This window comes from Acanthaster planci, linkage group LG06 (genome assembly GCF_054643075.1).
Source record: "Acanthaster planci isolate LZ-2023a linkage group LG06, COTS_SCS, whole genome shotgun sequence".
Taxonomy (NCBI): domain Eukaryota; kingdom Metazoa; phylum Echinodermata; class Asteroidea; order Valvatida; family Acanthasteridae; genus Acanthaster; species Acanthaster planci.
In genome coordinates, this window is record NC_141782.1 from 22,793,346 (window position 1) to 22,812,592 (window position 19,247).

Below are 19,247 nucleotides of genomic sequence, written 5' to 3' on the forward strand. Positions count from 1 at the left end.
GACAGCCATGGATAGTTCTCATTTAAGCTTTCTCTCCTAAGAATGTTTCCCATGACACAAATACCTGATGCTCCTAAATTGCATTTAGTGAGGCCAGGTTGATTTGACGATTTCTATAGGCATTATTCTCAGTAGTAGTTACATGTAGTCTTGAGATACTTCTTATGTCAATAATACTCTTGTATCTGACAGTGCATTCGTAAGCTTGCCATTGGATGGCTGGCTAAAGTGGTTACAAGGCGAAGCTGGATGCGTATGATTCTTTCCTTCCTAACGATGGCTGTCTTGTTCACTGTCTCCATTATTAGTGTGGTGAGTATGAATGTACCTGTCACTCTGTCTGTTTGATACTTATATTCAGAATGAAAATAGGTTGTTGTCCTTGATTTGGCCTCAGACTTGCACCTGTGAATCTCTTTCCCTGGTATCTTAAATCTAATAGCCAACTGATATTGCTTAGTATATAAGCTGCCTATCCTATTCCTGCCTGAAAAATATGACATTAATCCAAATTATGATTATCATTAAGTTATAATTACTTAATTTCTGGAATCGGTGTGTGTACTTTTTTCTATTTTTGACCAGGATTTGTACCAGGATCTGTTGTACATTATATTATTGTTCTTTGTTTTTTAAGAGTGATGCCGATTGATTAATTTACTTTCTTTTCTTTTGATTTAAGTCTGTGTGTGAGACTCAGCCGGGAGTTCTTACTGTATCAACTATTTATGGCGATGAATCTACCCTCACAGAAACTGGCAGTGGTGCGAACATGACTGACAATGGTCAGTTCTCTTGTAAGGCACCTGCTGTAAGTACAGTGATTATTGATCAATGGTCAATCAGAATAGATGTCACTCTGTTCGTATAGATTTGGCAGCTCCTTTTTTTTAGAAGAAAGTGTTTCCAAATGATAGTGTGCCTACAACAGTAATATTCTTTATGGTCTCTTTTTTCTGTCTGGTAGTGGTTTGTCAAGAGCTTTCTCTTTGCGGGTCTCAATGGTGTTATCTTCTTTTATATTTCTGTCTTTCTTCTTTCTCAGTACCTTGCTAGGAGCTGTCTACTTGCTCTTCTTGCCTGTGTCATGTTCCTCCAGCTTGGCTACTGCATCAAACTCCTCATGATGTTGATAGGCTTTGGGGCTTATTGTTTCATCTTCAACTACAGTCATGCTGTTGTCTTTGACAATTGGGATAATGCTGTCTATACCAACCATGGGTGAGTTTGGAATCATCATGAATGAGATGATATATTTGCCATAGTTTCCACAAATTAATACATTTAAAATATGTGTTTTTTTTTTAAATGTTAATCTAATATTATATGTATCCACCATACACTTGAGCCTGTTGGCTACAAAACGGGAAGGAAATAAACCAGTTATAATAATAATAATATGGGCATATTGGATTTCTTAATTTTATGTGGCAGAAATTGTTTTAGATTGCCGTTGTATTTTGTCCTTTCCCTGCTAATCAGAGATATAAGCATTCATTATTTTCCTTTTTGCAGCATTGTTGGTAATATTCCTCTTCGTGTCATGGCAACTGTTGAGCTACTCCTCATGCTGTTTACTCTTTTCCTTGTCACCAGACAGGTCAGTGTACTTTTGTTGTGACAAGCATTGTGAAGTGACCACTGAAAGAGTTACTGTTAGGAAGCTGCTTAGTACGCATCATGTGTTTGCTAAGCAGAAATAGGATACCAAACAGAAGTTCATTGTATCGTTTGTTACTGACTAAGGCTTTGGTGATTTTTGCTTTACTGTCATATTGCTGTGCATAGTTACAGCGTTATGAATTTATACGAAGGTTGATGGAGTATCTGGTTTGATATGGCACCAAGATTTCAATATGACTTACAAATGTATACTATTATTACTCATGTTTTTAAAGAAAGCTTTTGAAATGTCGTTTTTATTCATCTTTTGAATTTGGTTCTTCTAACTGAGTCAAGAAAGGAATCAGTCTTTTTTTTACATTTACCAGAATTTCTATACAATCAAATTAAACTCTACAAGATTTATGATTTTTTTCTTGTATACTTTTGAATAATAACAGAATGAGTACCTGTCTCGGCAAGGGTTCCTATGGCAGATGAAATTCAAAGTTGAAAGGGAAGAAGTTGAGACAATGGAGTCATTGAATAAAGTGCTGCTGGAGAACATGTTGCCTGCACATGTTGCGGAACATTTCATGAAACAAAGGATGAAATCAGATGTGAGTAATTAGACTTAGTTGGAGATTGTTGAATCCAGTTTCTGTTAAATTGCAAGGACAATTGATGTCTCAGTTCCATTTACATTCCAAAATGTGACAATTTCCTACTCAAAACGGGAGTGACATTGAAGTGTTTATAGTTTACACCTTGTGTGTCCTAAGATTTATTTAACAATTGGTTCAGTGAGTTTTTTTCACTAAGCTCTTTGAATTGCCTTACCAAGTAAATATAAATTGAGAAACAGTCACAAAACATATTTAACCTGTTATTTTGGCTACAAAACCTTTCTTGCTTGAAATTTTTTAAGCATTCATTTAATCAAAATGCTTACTGAACTTTATTTGAAATTTAAGACCCTGACTTTTCTTAATTTGAAATATTTCCATTCATTTCTCATTGTGTAGACTGAAGTTGCTTGTGTAACATTTCGTGACTTTTTGAAATTTAATTCGTTCCACTTTGCCTACTTGTATTTGGATATAGGAATTGTACCATCAGTTCTACAATGTTGTTGCTGTCATGTTTGCATCCATACCCAACTTCAAAGAATTCTACACGGAGAGTGATGTCAATAATGAAGGCCTTGAGTGTCTTAGATTACTCAATGAAATCATCGCTGACTTTGATGAGGTGAGGTCTTGTTATATACATGTAACTTAACCTTTCTCAACCCCAAACCACCGGCACTGGATGTAACCTGTCTCAACCCCAAATCACCTGCAGTTGATGTTGATGTGAAACATTGCTGCATTTTTCTAGTATTATTTCTTACATGTACATATACATTCAGTTTTCATAATAGAAACTTATAGAATTCATTGGTCAGAGAGACGTTTGGGCATGTCCTTGGAAAAGACATGGTCGATAAAGGAGAACACGTAAAGGTGAAGGTAGTTGTCATTGTGGAATTATGTTTTGTGCTGAAATGACAGGAAAAATTGTGTATTCTTCAAGGAACTCTCAGGCCCAGTGAACGGGATAACAATGATGCTTCACCTTGATTTCCAATCATGGCAGATATGTGTGCTTGCTTAATACACATCATTAGTTTGTATTTCGAACTAAGTTTTCTTTTCCTTATGTAGTTACTTTCCAAACCCAAGTACTGCTGTATTGAAAAGATCAAGACCATTGGTAGCACCTACATGGCAGCAGCGGGCTTGCAACAACATGAGAGCAGCGGTACATCTAAGCAGTCACTGTACTACGTAGGGGTGCTGACAGAATTTGCTATGGCTCTACAAGACAAGTTGGAATATCTGAATGCTCAAGCATTCAATGACTTCAAACTCAGAATAGGTAAAACCTGATAAATAGCAGTAGAATCTTATCATAATGGTGGACCTCCTCCTTACGTTTACTTATGCCCCGCCCACACCCACAATGACTCAAGTTAGTGCATACATCCTTACACAGCTATACTTTAGGGTTATTTCCTTTGTTCTCGTGTACAAAACTCCCACACAACACACAAAAAATTTCAAATCACTCCACTTTAAACCAAATTCACTTTCCTGGGTTGAAATTTCGACCGGATGTCCCTTATGTAAAACACTTAAATTTACAACAGATTTTTACCCATCAAAAATTTCCCCCTTTTGAGTTATTTCCAAATATCAGTTTTGTGAAATTCTTGTGGGGTACCAATTTCGGTACCCCACAAGGTAAAAACTGGCCTTGTGGGGTACTTCCCATTGTTCCGGCATCCCACAAGGCCCCATGTATAAGCGCAAGGAGATGTACACAGTGTAAGTGAAAGTTCACGAGAGAGAGTGGTGAGGTGTTATGATAGATTTTTGGTATCTGGTCCAGCTTTAATTGTACAAGGGGGGGGGGAATTAGGAGGGAGATTTCAGGATGGAAGTGATTGGGAAAAGCATTAGAATAACACGGGCAATTCACAATGGTGCGCCTCCAAGAGTTTGCAATGCGTTGGCCAACCACAATGCACAAAATTTCCAAACCCTTTCCAAACGCGTATTGGGTCGACAAATTTCACACATAGTGATTGACCAACGCATTGCAAACTCTTGGAGGCGCACTATTGTGAATCGCCCGTATTGTTGGACTGAAACCAACCTAGTCAAATGGGATTGATAGCCTAATTATCAGAGTTAAAAGGCAAAAAGGAACCATTACAAGTTCACAGCTCTAATTGGTAATGTAACTGAAATAGCATTCCTAATTTTGTGGATTTATTATTTTTCAATTATTTTGTTCCTTGAACTGCAGGAATAAACCATGGTTCAGTGGTGGCTGGTGTTATTGGGGCTCAGAAACCGCAGTATGACATATGGGGCAATACTGTCAATGTGGCAAGTAGGATGGACACAACAGGACTGATAGGGGAGATACAGGTAGGCGACATGTGGTGAGACACTCATTAAAATATAGGGGGGGATGCAATACGTCATTGGTGCTCAGAAACCGCAGTATGTAAAATGGGGCATCATGCATATGGCCAATGTAGCCAATAGGATATGGGGTAGAGGTTGTATGTGGGAAGGGGTTGGTTGAAGGATGAGGGTAGAATACAGAAATTCAAAATGAACCAGAAAAATAAGTTGGGATATCAATACCATAGTGAGGAGGGATGGGGAATGGTTGGAAGAAGTAAGGGGAGGAAGCGAGGAGGGTGGACGAAGATAGGTAATAGCTAGATGATAGACATGGTGAGATATTGTCACACATTCAGTACAAGATGTCAGTGATCTCTAGGAATTTAGCATGACTTTGAGGGAGGAATATACTGATACTGTATCTATGAGCAGTATAATGTGAAGGTTTTGTGTTCTTAGATTATCTGGACATTATTAATTTCTGCTTTTCTGTTTTTCAAATGGTTTCTAATCCACAGGTAACTGAACCCACAGCTATAGTACTGATGGATTTTGGATATTACTGTGAGAGCAGAGGGTATGTATCGGTTAAAGGCAAGGGGAAACTGAAGACATACCTCGTCAAGAGAGTCACACGGTCCGTCTCCCAGTCAACCAATCTCGGCTCCACTTACTCATGACAAAATCTCAAGAGCCCTTCATCTTAACAGCATGCTAAAATGTTCCTAAGGGAGATATTTCAACAAACAACTAAGTTCCTTCGGATTATTCAGTTCAAAAGGGAAAGCTATTGATAGCTTTGGGAACAAATATAAAGTGGATAAGAAGTCATAAGAGGTTTACCCGGAGAGAGTTGTAATAAGGTGGATTTCTGTTTCAAGTGGTTCACAGATCTTGCAAAACAAGTTGAATTTGTTTACCAGGTAACATGGCAGTTAGAAATTTGCTCTTGTTAAATTAGAAGTCTCAGAAAATTGAGCCCAGAAGTTTTAATAGGTCATTTGTAAGAATTGATTTTGTCTGATTTTATTTTTTTTTTTGTAGTGGAAGTATTGGCTTTTGTAGATAACTCAGGAGTTGGAATGTGACCAACTTATGTTTGTGTGTTGTAATGGAGGCTTAAAGCACAGCCCAAGCGAATGCTGTGTGGATTATAAAGTGCAATGTATATGAAACCACCTCTTAAGGATTGGTTTGAAAGTTTCTGTAGTATTAGTCAATAGTCTCAACTTGCTGGATAAAATGTTTCTGAAAGAATTAAATGGGAAACAATATCCCTAATCGTAATGATCTGAATAGTGAATATAAGACATATATTAAATACTATATATTGCAAACTTGAGGTTTTGGGTCAGATAAATGACAGGTAAAAGTATTTTCCTGCTATTTCTGCACTGGACATCACCTCATCCCAGTGATTAATCTTAGAGCAACTTTTGTGGACAGGATGATTTTTATTGTTGTCAATGCCTCTATACCAACCCATTGAATGACTCCAGTTAAATATTTTGGAGCCATCTTCACTGACATAATCCACTGTTTGTATTTGTTGCTGATTTTGTGGTTACCATCAATTTCACACCAACAATGGTTTCCCTCTGTTAAAGTATAAAACTACTGTAGAAAACCAGGTGCATGTACGACATTGAGAATTTAAAGGTCAAATAAATTACATAGTGCTGCTTTAAAGTTCAATGGCTCATTATATTCTGTAATGTTTAAGCAATCAATCAATTCTGCATAGTCACTGCATTCCTAACGCTGAGTCACTGCACACCATTGTGGCTGGGAACCAATGACACTATTCTGATTATAGATGGTTAAATGATTTGCTGCTTTATCATACGCTACACCAAAACTGCCACAAGATTTTATTTTGATTTAAGGTTTTGTCAGAAGGTAGTGAATTTCTGTTCAATAATTTTATTCATTCAAGTGCCTTGCCTTATAGACAGTCAATATCACCTTCAATATTGCTAAATTTAAAGAGTATGAGTACGGTGTAAGCATACAGAAATGCAGATGCCATTGGGAAATGTTATGTTTCTCCTGGTATTTCATTTCAATTTTTTTAATCAAGTGAGAGAGATGTATGTTACCCCACAGTAGTACTTGGTTTCTGCATGATGTTTGCATGTCAGAGTTAGCTGGATTTTTTTTTCAGCATGTTAGCAACTGAACTATTGTAAAAGATAATTGCCATGATATCTGTGTTTAATGTTTACAACTCAATCATGGCAGTTGTTTAGAATCCAAGTTTGCAGTCGACCAGAGATCAACAAGCATCACTGCACATTGTGCAGGTTGCAAATTAGACATTAACACACTTATCTTCCTCAAACAACATGGGAGTTCATATTCAGTGACATGACAAACACCATAACAGGTCTTCAGCTTGGAAGGCACTCTCATCAAACAAATGTGACTCCACTTTCCGTTACTAACTGGACAAATGAACAGCTTTGTAGAGGTTATCCAGTTCTAATCTGGCCACCACTTGTTCCATAGCTAGTGCATATGCATTTGAATTTTGATGTAGGATAAAGGTACTTCCTCAAATATCTGGACAGGAATCCATGAGAGGGTATCGTTTCTGCTGTTAAACAAGGAGTACATGCTTCTATCAGCTTGATGTTGTCCACTGAGTTGTCTGGTTACCTAGGAAATGAGAACTATCTTTTACTAATAATAGAAATCAGTGTTGGATAGATCGATCTTGGTTAAATGGACTAAACAAACTTCAAGGAATAGTCTCATGGTGCTCATTAAAGAAAGAGCAGAGAGTTCAGTAACAAAAGAATAATAAACTTATCGGCACTGTGAAATTGATAATGCTGGGTATTAAGAACAAAGGATCGTGGGTGGACCCATATGTAGCTGCAGTGATGTGCTTAGCAACACATGTTGACAATCAATCAGGTTGTAGGTTTATGACATTCAGAGATGCAAGTTGCCCAATGAAATTGCTTTAAAATTAGTCTGTGCCAGCATCCTTATTTTTGAGGTTTAGCTGCAGTGGAATCTGCAGTAGATATCTCATTCTGTTAGATGACTTCATGTCAAATATTTGTGTGGATTCATACCAAAATTTTACACTTGTGGGATTGCAAGTTTCATTGATGAGTGACCATTACCATTTTCACACGTTTTGCTTTGAGTCTGGAAATCAGACTTTTGAAAACAATATTTCTTGCTAATAAGAGTTTAAATTTTATATTAATAAAACGTCAACAGAAACACCTGGATTGTTTCCTATAAGAAGAAAAATATCACACTTGTATGTGAACAAATTATCAAATTTCATTTCCAAAAGATTTGTTATAATTCCACACAATACTGTGCTTGGCTTATGCTCAGATTACAGGTTTTGATACTGGATATGACTGCAGCTAGCTTTTTATAGATTATTTGAATTATTTAGAATGTTTACAACAGTGTTGGAATTAACATTTCAGTATGACTACTGAGTTCAAAACAAGAAAAAAGTACTTGAGTTTGGGACAGGTACTAAAATGTTGATTTGCAAATTAACAATCACACTTTCAAAATTTCTTTTTGACTCCTTGTAAAAAATGCTTTTCATATCAAGTATTTTTAAATATTCCAATATTCTTTCTTGCCATGCATGTTTTTGCATTTCTTTGTCTTCCGTTGAGGATTCATTCTCATAAGGCAACTTCTTTGCATGTGAAAGATCAACAAGACTTGTTAAACATTTCTAATTGTCATGAACACTACATTTGCAAAACGAGTGATATACATGTATATATTTTGCAGAAAATTGTGTAATACAGCTCTGTTTACCAAAGTTGTCACTGAATGAAAAAATATCCAAGTTACTTGTATCATTGGATGAGTGATTCCTTGATCAATATGAACCCATCCCAAAAATCAGATTGTTATTGTTGCCCTGGACTAGTATTTATTTTACCAGAGCACAAAACATCCAGTGAATGTATGAATGGAGCCCAAAACACATTCGGACTTCATAATGTGGTGATATATATATATATATATTGTCTGGTTATTTTGCATGTACCAAATATACATATGTAATATACCAAGTATAAAATGGAGGTAAAAATTAAAGGAATAGAACATTTAACAACAATTTATTCAATAATGGATTTCTGTTCTCTTACAAGCTTTATGATTTCAACCGCAAAAAGTTCTTTGTCTGGGTTAGGGTTGGAGTAGTTCTGAACAGACCATGAAGTTTAAATGTAATTGCTTCAACAGGTACCTGACAATTCAGTATCCATCCCTCTCTCAGATTTAGATTGGCTGCATGGTTGGGTTAGAGCTCCTCTCTGTTAAGATTCTAGTCTTGCTCTTTATTTTAACTATGCAAATTGGTCTGAGACTTTTGTAGTTACTTCAAAAAGTTGCATCACTATGGCCTGACAAGTTTGTCAGCATTTGAGTTTCATCTAATACGACATTTCCCAACATACAAACCCAACCTAGAGAACTTTATCTACAATGCATGGAGTGCCATCTTACAATGTAACATAATGATTTCAAGGATTGCTCACTTATTATAAAAACTACTCTTAGAATGTTCCATTATAGCAAATACTTAATGGCAGCTTTCCATGACTGCAATGTGGATATTGAGTACACATCACTTCATTCATTACATCTTATTGATATCGGTATAAATGTACATGTACTTGTCCATCCTTTCAAGTGTGAAGTAAATCACATGGTACACTTATATCACACATTTGCACATTCATTAAAACTTGAAGCAGATGCAAGTTGAAACAAAAGAAAGTCCATTTGACTGGAATTTAATGTTTGCCAAGTACCATGAGTACACATATAACAAAGCTTCTTGCACAAAGATGTTATCAGATTTCCACACTGTTCTAAGGTTTCAGTAGACTAGATTGTAATGGATATTGTATTCATATATCTAAGAATTACCACAATAGATGAAACTGCAGGATGGTGGTGTCGGACAGCAACTCATTCAAGTAATTTATCACCTTTTTAATTCAATTTGTTTTCTATGCAAATTTTAGCAATAAAAGGAAAAAAAGATGCACACTTGTTACTTGTATTGTTCATTGTTTTAAACAGTGCACACTTTATCTTTGCCTTTTTTGGTGGAAGGCAACTTTCAAGATGCCTGCTGTTGCTTAGCTGTTAATATTTGTTGACTTGATTATTTTGTTACACTTCTTCATAAATGACATCATACAATGTAGTATTTACTATTATGGTGACAGATTCTTTTACCCAGGGTAAATTTTTATGCCAACATTCTGGTTACAATGGAAATGGAAAGTATACAACCAATTCAACAAGAAAAGAATTTAAAGCATCCTCGATGGCCCAAACAAAATACGAAGATATGTCTAAGAATATGTGGGCAATCTGCCAAGGAATAATGCATCAAGTATGCTGATAAGGTCACCCATGGTAACCATTTTCTCACAGAATGTGCACAATCAGAGGAATGCAGACGATTGTAATACATGCTTGAAATAGCACTTAGGTAGCAATCTTTTATAGCATTAAATTTTAGAATTTTTGCCCTGCCCGACGTGTAATAAATTATGTTATTATACACGTCGGGCAGGGCAAAAATCTAAAATTAATTAACATCTCCCCGGTACAAATCCATCCTTGGAAATAGTTTTATAGCATTGCTTAACATTTTTATTGATATAGTTAAATATTTACTCAGAGACAAAATATGTTATGCCCAAACCTCAATGCTCTAGTTTCTCAATCAATGTGCAGTGTAGAGACGACTGTTTTTTGAGCAGACTATATTGGAAGCTTGCTTATACACACTTCTCAGATCAGTCCCTTGTATACTAGCACAATAAGAAGTTTCCATTCATTGTCCACATTATTTACCCATTTCTCTATAAATCTATGGTTGGTTTGATCTTGAATTTCCTGTTGGCTCTATCTCCTGCTCTGTACCTGAGATGATTGCCATAGATGTTGATGACCAGATTGTCAATTGTCATCGTAAAGATTGTACTTGCTTTTGGTATAGCTGCCAAGAAGAAGATAATGTCATGTCAGGAATGTGACAAGTTGTATCAGTCTTTAACATAACCAAAATGTACAAATGGTGGGTGCATTGTTTGTCTAGTTCATACGTGTGAAATGTGACATCCAATCAAATATTTGTGAAGTTGAACACATTTCAACTCAAGTGAAAGGCAGGCCTTTACCTGAAGAATGAGCTTGCCTTTCCTTTGGCTATGTTTATAAAATACCGTAATAGACTTTATCACTCCCCTGAACAAAATCATTGAGCCAAAACATCACCTTTGGAAAGTTACTGCCGATGGTAATATTTGGAAATCAATCAGTTGTTGAAGAGAGCAAGATCAACTTGACAAAAGACAAGCATGCATTTGAGTGTGATCATTATTACCTTTCTCCCCACATACTTTTTGGTTTATCTCACCCCTCCCATCTATAACACCCCCAAAAGAAAGTGTGATTAGTCCAGCCAAACATATAGTTGCACATTAGCTTTTGTAAGCCTGTGTTTATGGAATTTGAAAAAGTCCCCTGTGTCTCACACCAATGTTCACCAAGCACTGCCTGTGTATCAGTTTAGTTAAAACATTGGATTGCATGGGGCGGTGCATGACAGTGGCAGTCATAATCCAGTCCTGTCCTGCGACTAAGGCTTTTAATTTTGATCAAAAGAGGCAACGGTGGAGAGCCATAGCCAGTATTCCATTCTTGTGCGTGCCATAGTCTCACATGGGGATGCCGCACCTGTTGTTGGGATTTTCCTGAAGATGTACCCCTAATAGATATTTGCAGTGGACGTTAGTAATGACACACATGATCAAGTCGAAAGTAGAAGAGTTTTTAAAGTGACATTGAGCCATTTTATACAACATCGTCATTAGAAGCCAGTATCAATCCTCGACATAAAAACTGATTTTTATTGACACCATTAAACCCTACTAAATTCTACACTCTTCAAGCATCAACTGGACTTTCGGTTACACAATAAATCGCTGTAACAGAAATAAAATCACAGCAAACCAGATTTTAAAGTTTGTGAATCTAGCTTTAAAACCCTTTCCAAGATTAATGACCATCAGGATGACCTTTAGTTCAATGCTGGCTTCATAATTATGTGTTTCACATTCTTGTGAAAACCCCAGTTGCAATAATTTGATTTGTTTCACAGGAAGAGAGGAAATAAACAGATTTTCACTGCTCCAAAAAGGCTATTGCATATTTGATTACATAAGATCACTGGCTAACAAAATAATCCATCAGATGTCTCGTTTCCATCACAAAAGCTCACTGGCATATCCAGTGTACGACCCTGAACAATATGCAAAACTAAGTTGAAGAAGGAAACATATGTAGTCAGTTTACCAAGTACTGTGCTGTGGTCAGGTTGTCGGTGAAAGGCTTGGCAGTTTTTGCCTGGGTATGGTGCTGGGGTCAGGTTATCTGTGAAATGCTCTGCAGTTTTTGCCTGGGTGTGGTGCTGGGATCAGGATTTGCCTGGGTATGGTGCTGGGATCAGGTTTTGCCTGGGTATGGTGCTGGGGCCAGGTTATGCCTGGGTATTTAGCTGGCAAGTTGTACTATTGTAGGGGACATTTCAATCAAATTCCCTGGGCTGGGGTGGAGTTGTACAATTACCATCAGCTATCCTGCTCACACCATTATTCATCCTTTTTAATTTTTCCAAATTTCTTGCTTTCCGTGTATTTCTTTTCACAGACTTCATGATTACTCTAATTAGTTAACTTCAATTGTAGCCCCAAGACCAAGATGGACCCAGCTTTTCTAATAAATTCCTTTTTCAAAGCCTTAAAACAAGCAATTTCTTCTCCAAGTTGTTTAAGTGTCTTGCAGCTCCTGACCAAACTACAACAGTAAGTCACCTCACTGTTAAAGCAAATGCTGCAGTGTCCTTAGATCATATTGATTGTTTGCTGCTAGGTTTTGTAACTTTAGTTTGCAGTCCGAAATAAGTTTAACAGAATGAATCATAGTACTAATGAATTATGAACTTACTTTTAAGAGAATTCGCTTTGGTTATCATCTTGAATGCATTTCTGGATTCCTGTACAACAATGCCAGATTGGCCAATATATGATGGACACTTGGACTTGGTTACTAGAGAAGAAAACAGATTATTGAATTATGATAAGAACAGTTTGTCTTATGCCTGGCACAAGAATATTTGAGAACATCTTTCACACAGCCAACAAAGAAACTGGCGGTTTATTTATGTCCTTCTGCATGTTTCCTTGTTCACAGAGATGGGCAAACAGTGATCACTTTATCTTGTGCTATGTCTATTCAAATACTGCCAGTCCTTGGAAACTGAGTAGCTAGCTTAATACTAGAGCTGCAGCCAAACTGCCAAACCGAATAAAAAATCATCAAACATGGTACTTTCAAATTCAACTAAACTGAACCGAACCAAACTGATCGGTTTGCATGTTTGGCTTTAAAATGGCATGGCATTGCTAGCGCACAGAATGCCTGCAAGAAAACTTGATAAAAAGCAAACACGACGAAAAATGGACAACGAGTTATGCCGCAGCGGCGCTCAGCATATGTACACGTACATGTACAAACGTACTGTAAATGTACATGTACTCACGGTGGTCACGGGATGGTTGTAAAAAGCACGTAGTGAGAATTCACTAATAATCGACCGAGAACATGCAATGTATTGCATTTCCATTGCACAAGAATTCTAAATTCTCACTACAGCCAATTGCTAGGTATATTCAGATTTATGTTTGCCAATCTCCAATAGCCATGCCCTTACGTTCCATGTTGGGCCAATGATGTCATGAATGGCTGTGCAAAACGAACTTTGATTGGATGCTGATCACAGTTGGACTCGGAGGAAACCCCAGAGGGAAAACTGATTTTGCTGGGCGGGTCAGTGCGGCACTCCAGCGCATGACAAGATTTGGTTTGTGCGGTGGCCTAACTTGCAAATCGTTTGATCATGTTTGATCAAAGTCGTTGTGTGAATACGTTGTAATGGAATTTTGCCAGATCTAAGTTGTTCGCAAATCTCAACTAACAAAATACCGTCATCTGTTTGAAAAAGAGTGAAGGAAAGTCGCCCCTATGGCCATGTGGGTGCTGTTCTGGGAAAGAAGGTTGAAGGTTCTTCGAATACATCGAAAGCCATAGTTTGGTAGTTGAATCAGTTTCATGAAAATTAATCAAAACACAATTCGCTGGAAACTAATTTCATCTTGTATTCTGTAAAGGAGGAAACTCCCATTTGAGCATGCCGGTTGGAAACTGTCACACCTTCGACAGTACAGTAACTTTCTAGGGAATTTAAACAGAATTTGGGGAAACAGGTTGGAAAAAAATTCACATCGAATTCGCTTGTGGATGGGGATGGAGAGGAAATTCATCGTTTGTATTAACACATTTTATACACAGAGGTACCATATACACCACGCTTGTCTCAATGTGCATTGTACACGTGTGTACGTGCATATGTCCGAACTCGAACCAAACCGAAGTTCGGCAAAACCATGTCCGAACCGAACCTTGGCACGTACTTGCAGCACCACTTAATACACCTAAAGTTATTTTCTTACAAAATCCAGTAGATCTTGCAGAAGTATACTACTACTCTGCCAGGAAAATTACCAGAAACAAATCTTGGTCTTCAACATGTAACAGGATGACAAAGAAAACTCGGACTGGCAACAGGGACTGGTAAGCTCAATACTCAGATTAGTAACAGATTTAAACCTGACCAACTCTGGTAACAGGTTCACTGGCCAACTCTCGTAACAGGTTCACTGGCCAACTCTGGCAACAGGTTAACTGGCCAACTCTGGTAACAGGTTTACTGGCCAACACTGGTTACAGGTTTACTGGCCAACGCTGGTAACAGGTTAACCAGGCTAACTCTGGTAACAGGTTAACTGGCCAACACTGGTAACAGGTTTACTGGCCAACTCTGGTCACAGGTTTACTGGCCAACGCTGGTAACAGGTTAACCAGGCTAACTCTGGTAACAGGTTTACTGGCCAACTCTGGTAACAGGTTAATCAGGCTAACTCTGGTAACAGGTTCACTGGCCAACTCTGGTAACAGGTTTACTGGCCAACTCTGGTAACAGGTTAACTGGCCAACTCTGTTAACAGGTTAACTGGCCAACTCTGGTAATAGGTTGATTGGCCAACTCTGGTAACAGGTTAACTCGCCAACTCTGGTAACAGGTTAACCAGGCTAACTTGGACTGGTTACAATTTGGCCAGGAATGCTCTAACCAGATGAACACATACTTACCTGTCATGATACTTCCATGTAGATCACATCGTAATAACTTAATATGCAGATGTTCAGCAGTGACTCTGCAGATAGAAACATGCAAAAGAAGTTCATCAATTCTGATAAAAGTTATGGGATGAATTCGAGCAATATTTAAAAAGAACAGTCTCCACAAAGTACAAAAAGGTACAGGTATGTGAAACAGAAGAGAGGTTGAGCATACGACACAGATTATTTAGGAACTGTGGAAGGACCTACGTTGGATGTTTGAGTTGTAGACTGTCCCTCATGTAATCCAACCATAGCTGATGTAAGGGCTCATACATCTCATATCTGTTGAGAAAATTAAACCACAAATTATAAGGTCTTCCTGCTTTTTCATTCTGAGGTTTAGCCATGATACAAATTACATATTACTGCCTTCTCAGTACTATACTTTGAGAGTCATGTTAACCCGGGGTGAGATTTGAGGAAATGAAAATCCAGAAAAAAAAGCTCTTTCTTCAGTCCTTCAATCCTCTGCCAGAATTTTTCAAAATTTTATCACACTAAAAGCACCTGCAGTAACCTCACTTTTCGATTTTTAAAAATATAATCACAATAAGAGATTATCCTCCTCTTTTTCCACCTGACGTATGACCTGCTAAACTTTCCGTGAAATTTTCAGGCCTTTGCCAACAGAAAGATCTCTTCCACGATCAAAAACTTTATGTGCCAGTTTGATCAATCAAACTTTGAGGTGACAATTTATGAACTGCATGCCACAAAAACAGAATGGTCCCTGATAAAATTTCCATAAGCCAAAAGCTGATTGACTAAATACTGGAATAGTGTGTATTGTACTTTGTTATTAAAGCATTTGCTCTTCAATGTGTGGATAGTTAATGCATGGTACAATGTACATACATGTATACACAGCTATTAATCGTAATGGAACCAATTATGGTTTAACATCATATATTCCAACAGTTCAGCAGCATTCCACTGCATTCCAGCGAGAGTAACAGCAGATATACGTTTTCTTTTTTACAAAATTTGGAAAGTTATAAGGCTACAGTTTTAGCAAAGCCATGCCAAATAGAAAATTCATATATCCTGAATACATTTTATAAAGAATCTCCACGTCTGGAAAAATCCAGACACCCATCTCACCCCGTATTAACCACTTGCTGCCGGGTGGATTTTTCTTTAGCAAGACAAGATGCCAGGTCCTTTTCAAGATTTTCCATTTTCAAAATTCTTCAAAAATCCATCATTTCTTTTAATGGCCGTTTATACCCACATGAAGGACTCTTTGGGCACTACTCTAAAGCTGACAGTTACCTTCACAGACTTTTGAATATTTCAACCAGGCCTGCAGCCTTGTTGGAAAAAGAGCCCAGATTGTGCGGTGTTACGTAAGATTCTTTTGTTCCTGAAACTTGCACAGTGCACTGCTGACCTCTTTTCAATAGGGGCCAAATTAGCGTGCAGCGGTGCTGTGTAGCTCATCCCTGCGGTGGTGGAGAGCTTTTGTCCCCAGTGGTAGTCCGCTCACTCTAAATGCCTTAAACCGTGGTATACTGTTTCAAAACAAGGCTGGATTATCTCCACTATTCAGAGCGAACAAATATCGGTAATGCCCAACAGCTCAGTCTTTTGTGCTGAGCAAGGTCATTTGTTATAAGGCCCGACTCTTTTGTCCCAGTTCCGAGCTCCCCGGCTCTGCATATAAAGCCTATGTACTCAAAAACGGGTCGCCCGGAAGGAAGTGGTTAACTAAGGAAATACTGTTCTAGATAATGAAAAGCATACGGATTAAGTTGTAAGCATATTATGTTAACCTTAAAATTATGGCCCATTCATAATGGTTTCGTGTATTGAATTATGGAGAAATACATAAAAAGCTGTAAGAGTAATATGTGAAACCTTAAATTTATGGTCCATTCATAATGGTTCGGTGTCTTGAATTACAGAGAAATGCATATTATGTTAGAGACTAGCAACTAGATGATTTGTGGATGTGCCAAGCTTGTTCTAATCGAACAAAGTTACTGCCCTAATCAAGGGTTGACCTATTTAAAATTTGACAGAACATTGGAGATTTTGCGAGTAAAATCTTCAACCTTGTCCTTGCCAGGATATTTTAGAATATTTTGTTCGTTAAAGAGTGAGTAAAGTCAGATAAAAATTCTCATTATTATGTACTGGAAGATTTAGGCCTAATCCAAGAAGATCATGGGCTTTGAAATCCAAACTTGGTCATGTTGTTTCTGCAATATCATGTACACTTGTACATCCTCCACTGATGTAAGTAGAAGCTCAAATACCTACTTTTGTAGCTCTGGAGGAATATCTTTCATGTTCAGCTGTTTCTTCTGTATACTACTCAAGGCTTTCTTCTTTCTTCCTCGTCTTCGTTCTGACTTCCTCCTTGACTTAATTGCATCCATCACCATTTCTTTCCGAGAAGATAACTTTTCCAGCTGCTCATCTCGTCTCCTGGGAGTAACTGCTCTCAAGAAACTAGTCACAAACTCCTTGGGATCTTTGGGCACCTGGAAAACATACACAGACTTTCACAAGGTGACCTGGTTATGATTCTTTTCCATTGTTTTCTTATCACAAAGGACTACGCTGTACAAATGTGCAGATTAGATTCTAGTCTATCACTGCAGTGATCTACATGTAGGCCTATCACAGTAGCATGCTGTGAACCACTAACGTGAAAATAATTGTTCAAGATTTCAATAACTAGCCTATGTACGCTGTAAGAATCACAGCTAAAGGTGAAATGTAACAATGACATTTTGAAAAATAGGCTGACTAGGGTTGTTTGAGTTTTATCTGAGTACTTGTCGAACAATAATTCATGCCCGAACTTGCCCTAGGTGATTCTGGACAGGGAGCTCGAATAAGTGACCCAATAATGACCAAATTTTTGCTTTCTTTTGTTGAGTAAAAGTGTAATAAACGTGCTGAAAAAACTTTTCGCTATGGCAGGATGACTTGATAACAGTCAGTTGTAATGAGTGAAGACTGGCGTCCAATCTCAGCTGGGCTGTTGGGCCTAACTAACGACAGTAAGTTAACACGGTTGAGCATGTTGGGTAACGTTCATGACGTTAAAAAAGTAACACCTGAAGGAGTGTTTTGTCCTTCTGCAGTTTACGCGGGAGAGGATTATAGAGCGTGAAGGTTTCCTTTGCAACATCTTTCTGGCTCATCTTGAATTCAGTCTCAATAGTTAACAGCTGACAGGCTTAATACACAATAGGGTTATACTGTTAACGTGCTCAATTTGACGATCACAAATACATGTACATGAAGTCTGAACTGCCTCGTGCCTAATGCCTGGATCGAAGCGACTACATTATAATGAGCCCTCAAGAGTCAAAATCAGACAGTTTCTTTTTCAGTGAGCCCTCTACTGGTGAACGCGGAAAATCGTTGTCTACTGCTGCAGCTTGTCTAGGGTCTTTCATGCATGTGTGGAGGTAGGAACACCATGGGTCTTCTTTCCTTTGGGAATAATTATGTGGAGACCTAGCCACAGCCCTGGAAGCCCGTTTCGGACACGGCCTCATTCTTTCGGACTACTTTTATACTCACTCGAAAAATACACGTAATGGAGGAAACCCAAATTAAACTGATCGTTCAAAAACGGAGATATCAACGAAAATTTGAAGCAGCATATAAGTTGAGACCCTTTTCTGTAGCTTTTGTAACCCACCAAAAGAGGAAATTGACACGTGTAGTTATATGACTGCGACTAGGCTTTTCATAAAACAACTCCCGTGACGTGAGGATCACCCAGTGACCATTAACCCATCAGCTACGTTATAGGTTTAGGATAATTACCATTTCAAAATTAATCTATTGTCACGGTGACAACTTTCAGTTGTATATATAAGGGGGAACTTGGGACACAATTTCAAGTTAAAACGTGTGCCAATTACTCACCCAAAGGCTCTTTTGGTGACAGCTGCGGAGGCTAAAAAGACGGTTGCCTACTTCACGGTCAGTATGTGGAGGAGTATGCTACTTTAATACTAGGTAAATCTGTTGAACATTATAGCAGGTGCATCACAATATGAATCCCCTATACGGCAGAACGTTGATTCGATCTGAGTTGTCAATCATACATACTTTAGCTTCTGTGAAGGCTACATCATCAAGGCTTCCTCAGAACTGATCTGCTGATAGCCTTTGCCATTGTGTGAGTTTATAATTATGCTTCGTTACACTAAGCCCCAGTTATATCGAAGAATGTCATTGTCTTTTATTAGACCTGTTTCAAAAATCTGAAAATGGGCGTGTAGTTGTCACGGTGGTGCGAACATTTTGTTCCTGCATTTTTAATTCGCCATTACAATCAACTGGACATAAAGGATCAAACTCACAGATAGGCCCTATTATTTTGATGATCAGTAG

The 19,247-nt window shown here is 38.0% G+C and overlaps 3 protein-coding genes across 11 annotated transcripts in view; 1 reads left to right on the forward strand and 2 right to left on the reverse strand.

Moving 5' to 3' along the window:
* Positions 1–9,617, forward strand: part of LOC110980095 (adenylate cyclase type 2-like) — a 94,580-nt gene extending 84,963 nt beyond the window's left edge. For all 7 annotated transcript variants that reach the window (XM_087138335.1, XM_087138331.1, XM_087138334.1 and 4 more), the window contains 9 exons: positions 193–312; positions 683–811; positions 1,046–1,221; positions 1,516–1,600; positions 2,064–2,222; positions 2,707–2,853; positions 3,309–3,522; positions 4,456–4,580; positions 5,081–9,617. In XM_087138335.1, coding sequence (XP_086994461.1) covers positions 193–312; positions 683–811; positions 1,046–1,221; positions 1,516–1,600; positions 2,064–2,222; positions 2,707–2,853; positions 3,309–3,522; positions 4,456–4,580; positions 5,081–5,242 — 1,317 coding nt within the window. In that variant the 3' untranslated portion in view covers positions 5,243–9,617. The remainder of the gene's footprint in view (positions 1–192; positions 313–682; positions 812–1,045; positions 1,222–1,515; positions 1,601–2,063; positions 2,223–2,706; positions 2,854–3,308; positions 3,523–4,455; positions 4,581–5,080) is intronic.
* Positions 1–12,319, reverse strand: part of psmg2 (proteasome assembly chaperone 2) — a 112,070-nt gene extending 99,751 nt beyond the window's left edge. Inside the window, exon 1 of the mRNA XM_087138336.1 lies at positions 12,305–12,319. The gene's annotated coding sequence lies outside the window, so the exon portion shown is untranslated. The remainder of the gene's footprint in view (positions 1–12,304) is intronic.
* pop4 (POP4 homolog, ribonuclease P/MRP subunit) lies at positions 5,183–18,201 on the reverse strand. Of its 3 annotated transcripts, none has more exons than XM_087138338.1 (6): positions 17,954–18,201; positions 17,148–17,371; positions 15,093–15,167; positions 14,853–14,917; positions 12,588–12,689; positions 5,183–5,287 (listed from the first exon to the last, which is right to left on the reverse strand). In XM_087138338.1, exons 1-6 carry the CDS (start codon positions 18,038–18,040, stop codon positions 5,277–5,279), a joined length of 564 nt encoding a protein of 187 aa, XP_086994464.1. In that variant the 5' UTR covers positions 18,041–18,201; the 3' UTR covers positions 5,183–5,276. The 3 variants fall into 3 exon arrangements, with proteins under 3 accessions (XP_086994464.1, XP_022092122.1, XP_086994463.1); XM_022236430.2 differs by lacking the exon at positions 5,183–5,287 and adding an exon at positions 9,324–10,578 and having other exon boundaries at positions 17,954–18,200; XM_087138337.1 differs by lacking the exon at positions 5,183–5,287 and adding an exon at positions 10,441–11,349.
* Positions 18,202–19,247: the final 1,046 nt, after the last annotated feature.

What these genes read in the sequence shown, in the direction of transcription:
- pop4 (XM_022236430.2), bottom strand. Translation starts at nt 18,040, where the DNA reads ATGAGCCAGAAAGATGTTGCAAAGGAAACCTTCACGCTCTATAATCCT. An exon ending in ATTCCTCCAGAGCTACAAAA is followed by an intron (nt 15,168 to 17,147) that starts GTAGGTATTTGA and finishes TTTTCTCAACAG; the next exon opens with ATATGAGATGTATGAGCCCT. An exon ending in CAAAGCGAATTCTCTTAAAA is followed by an intron (nt 10,579 to 12,587) that starts GTAAGTTCATAA and finishes TCTTCTTGGCAG; the next exon opens with CTATACCAAAAGCAAGTACA.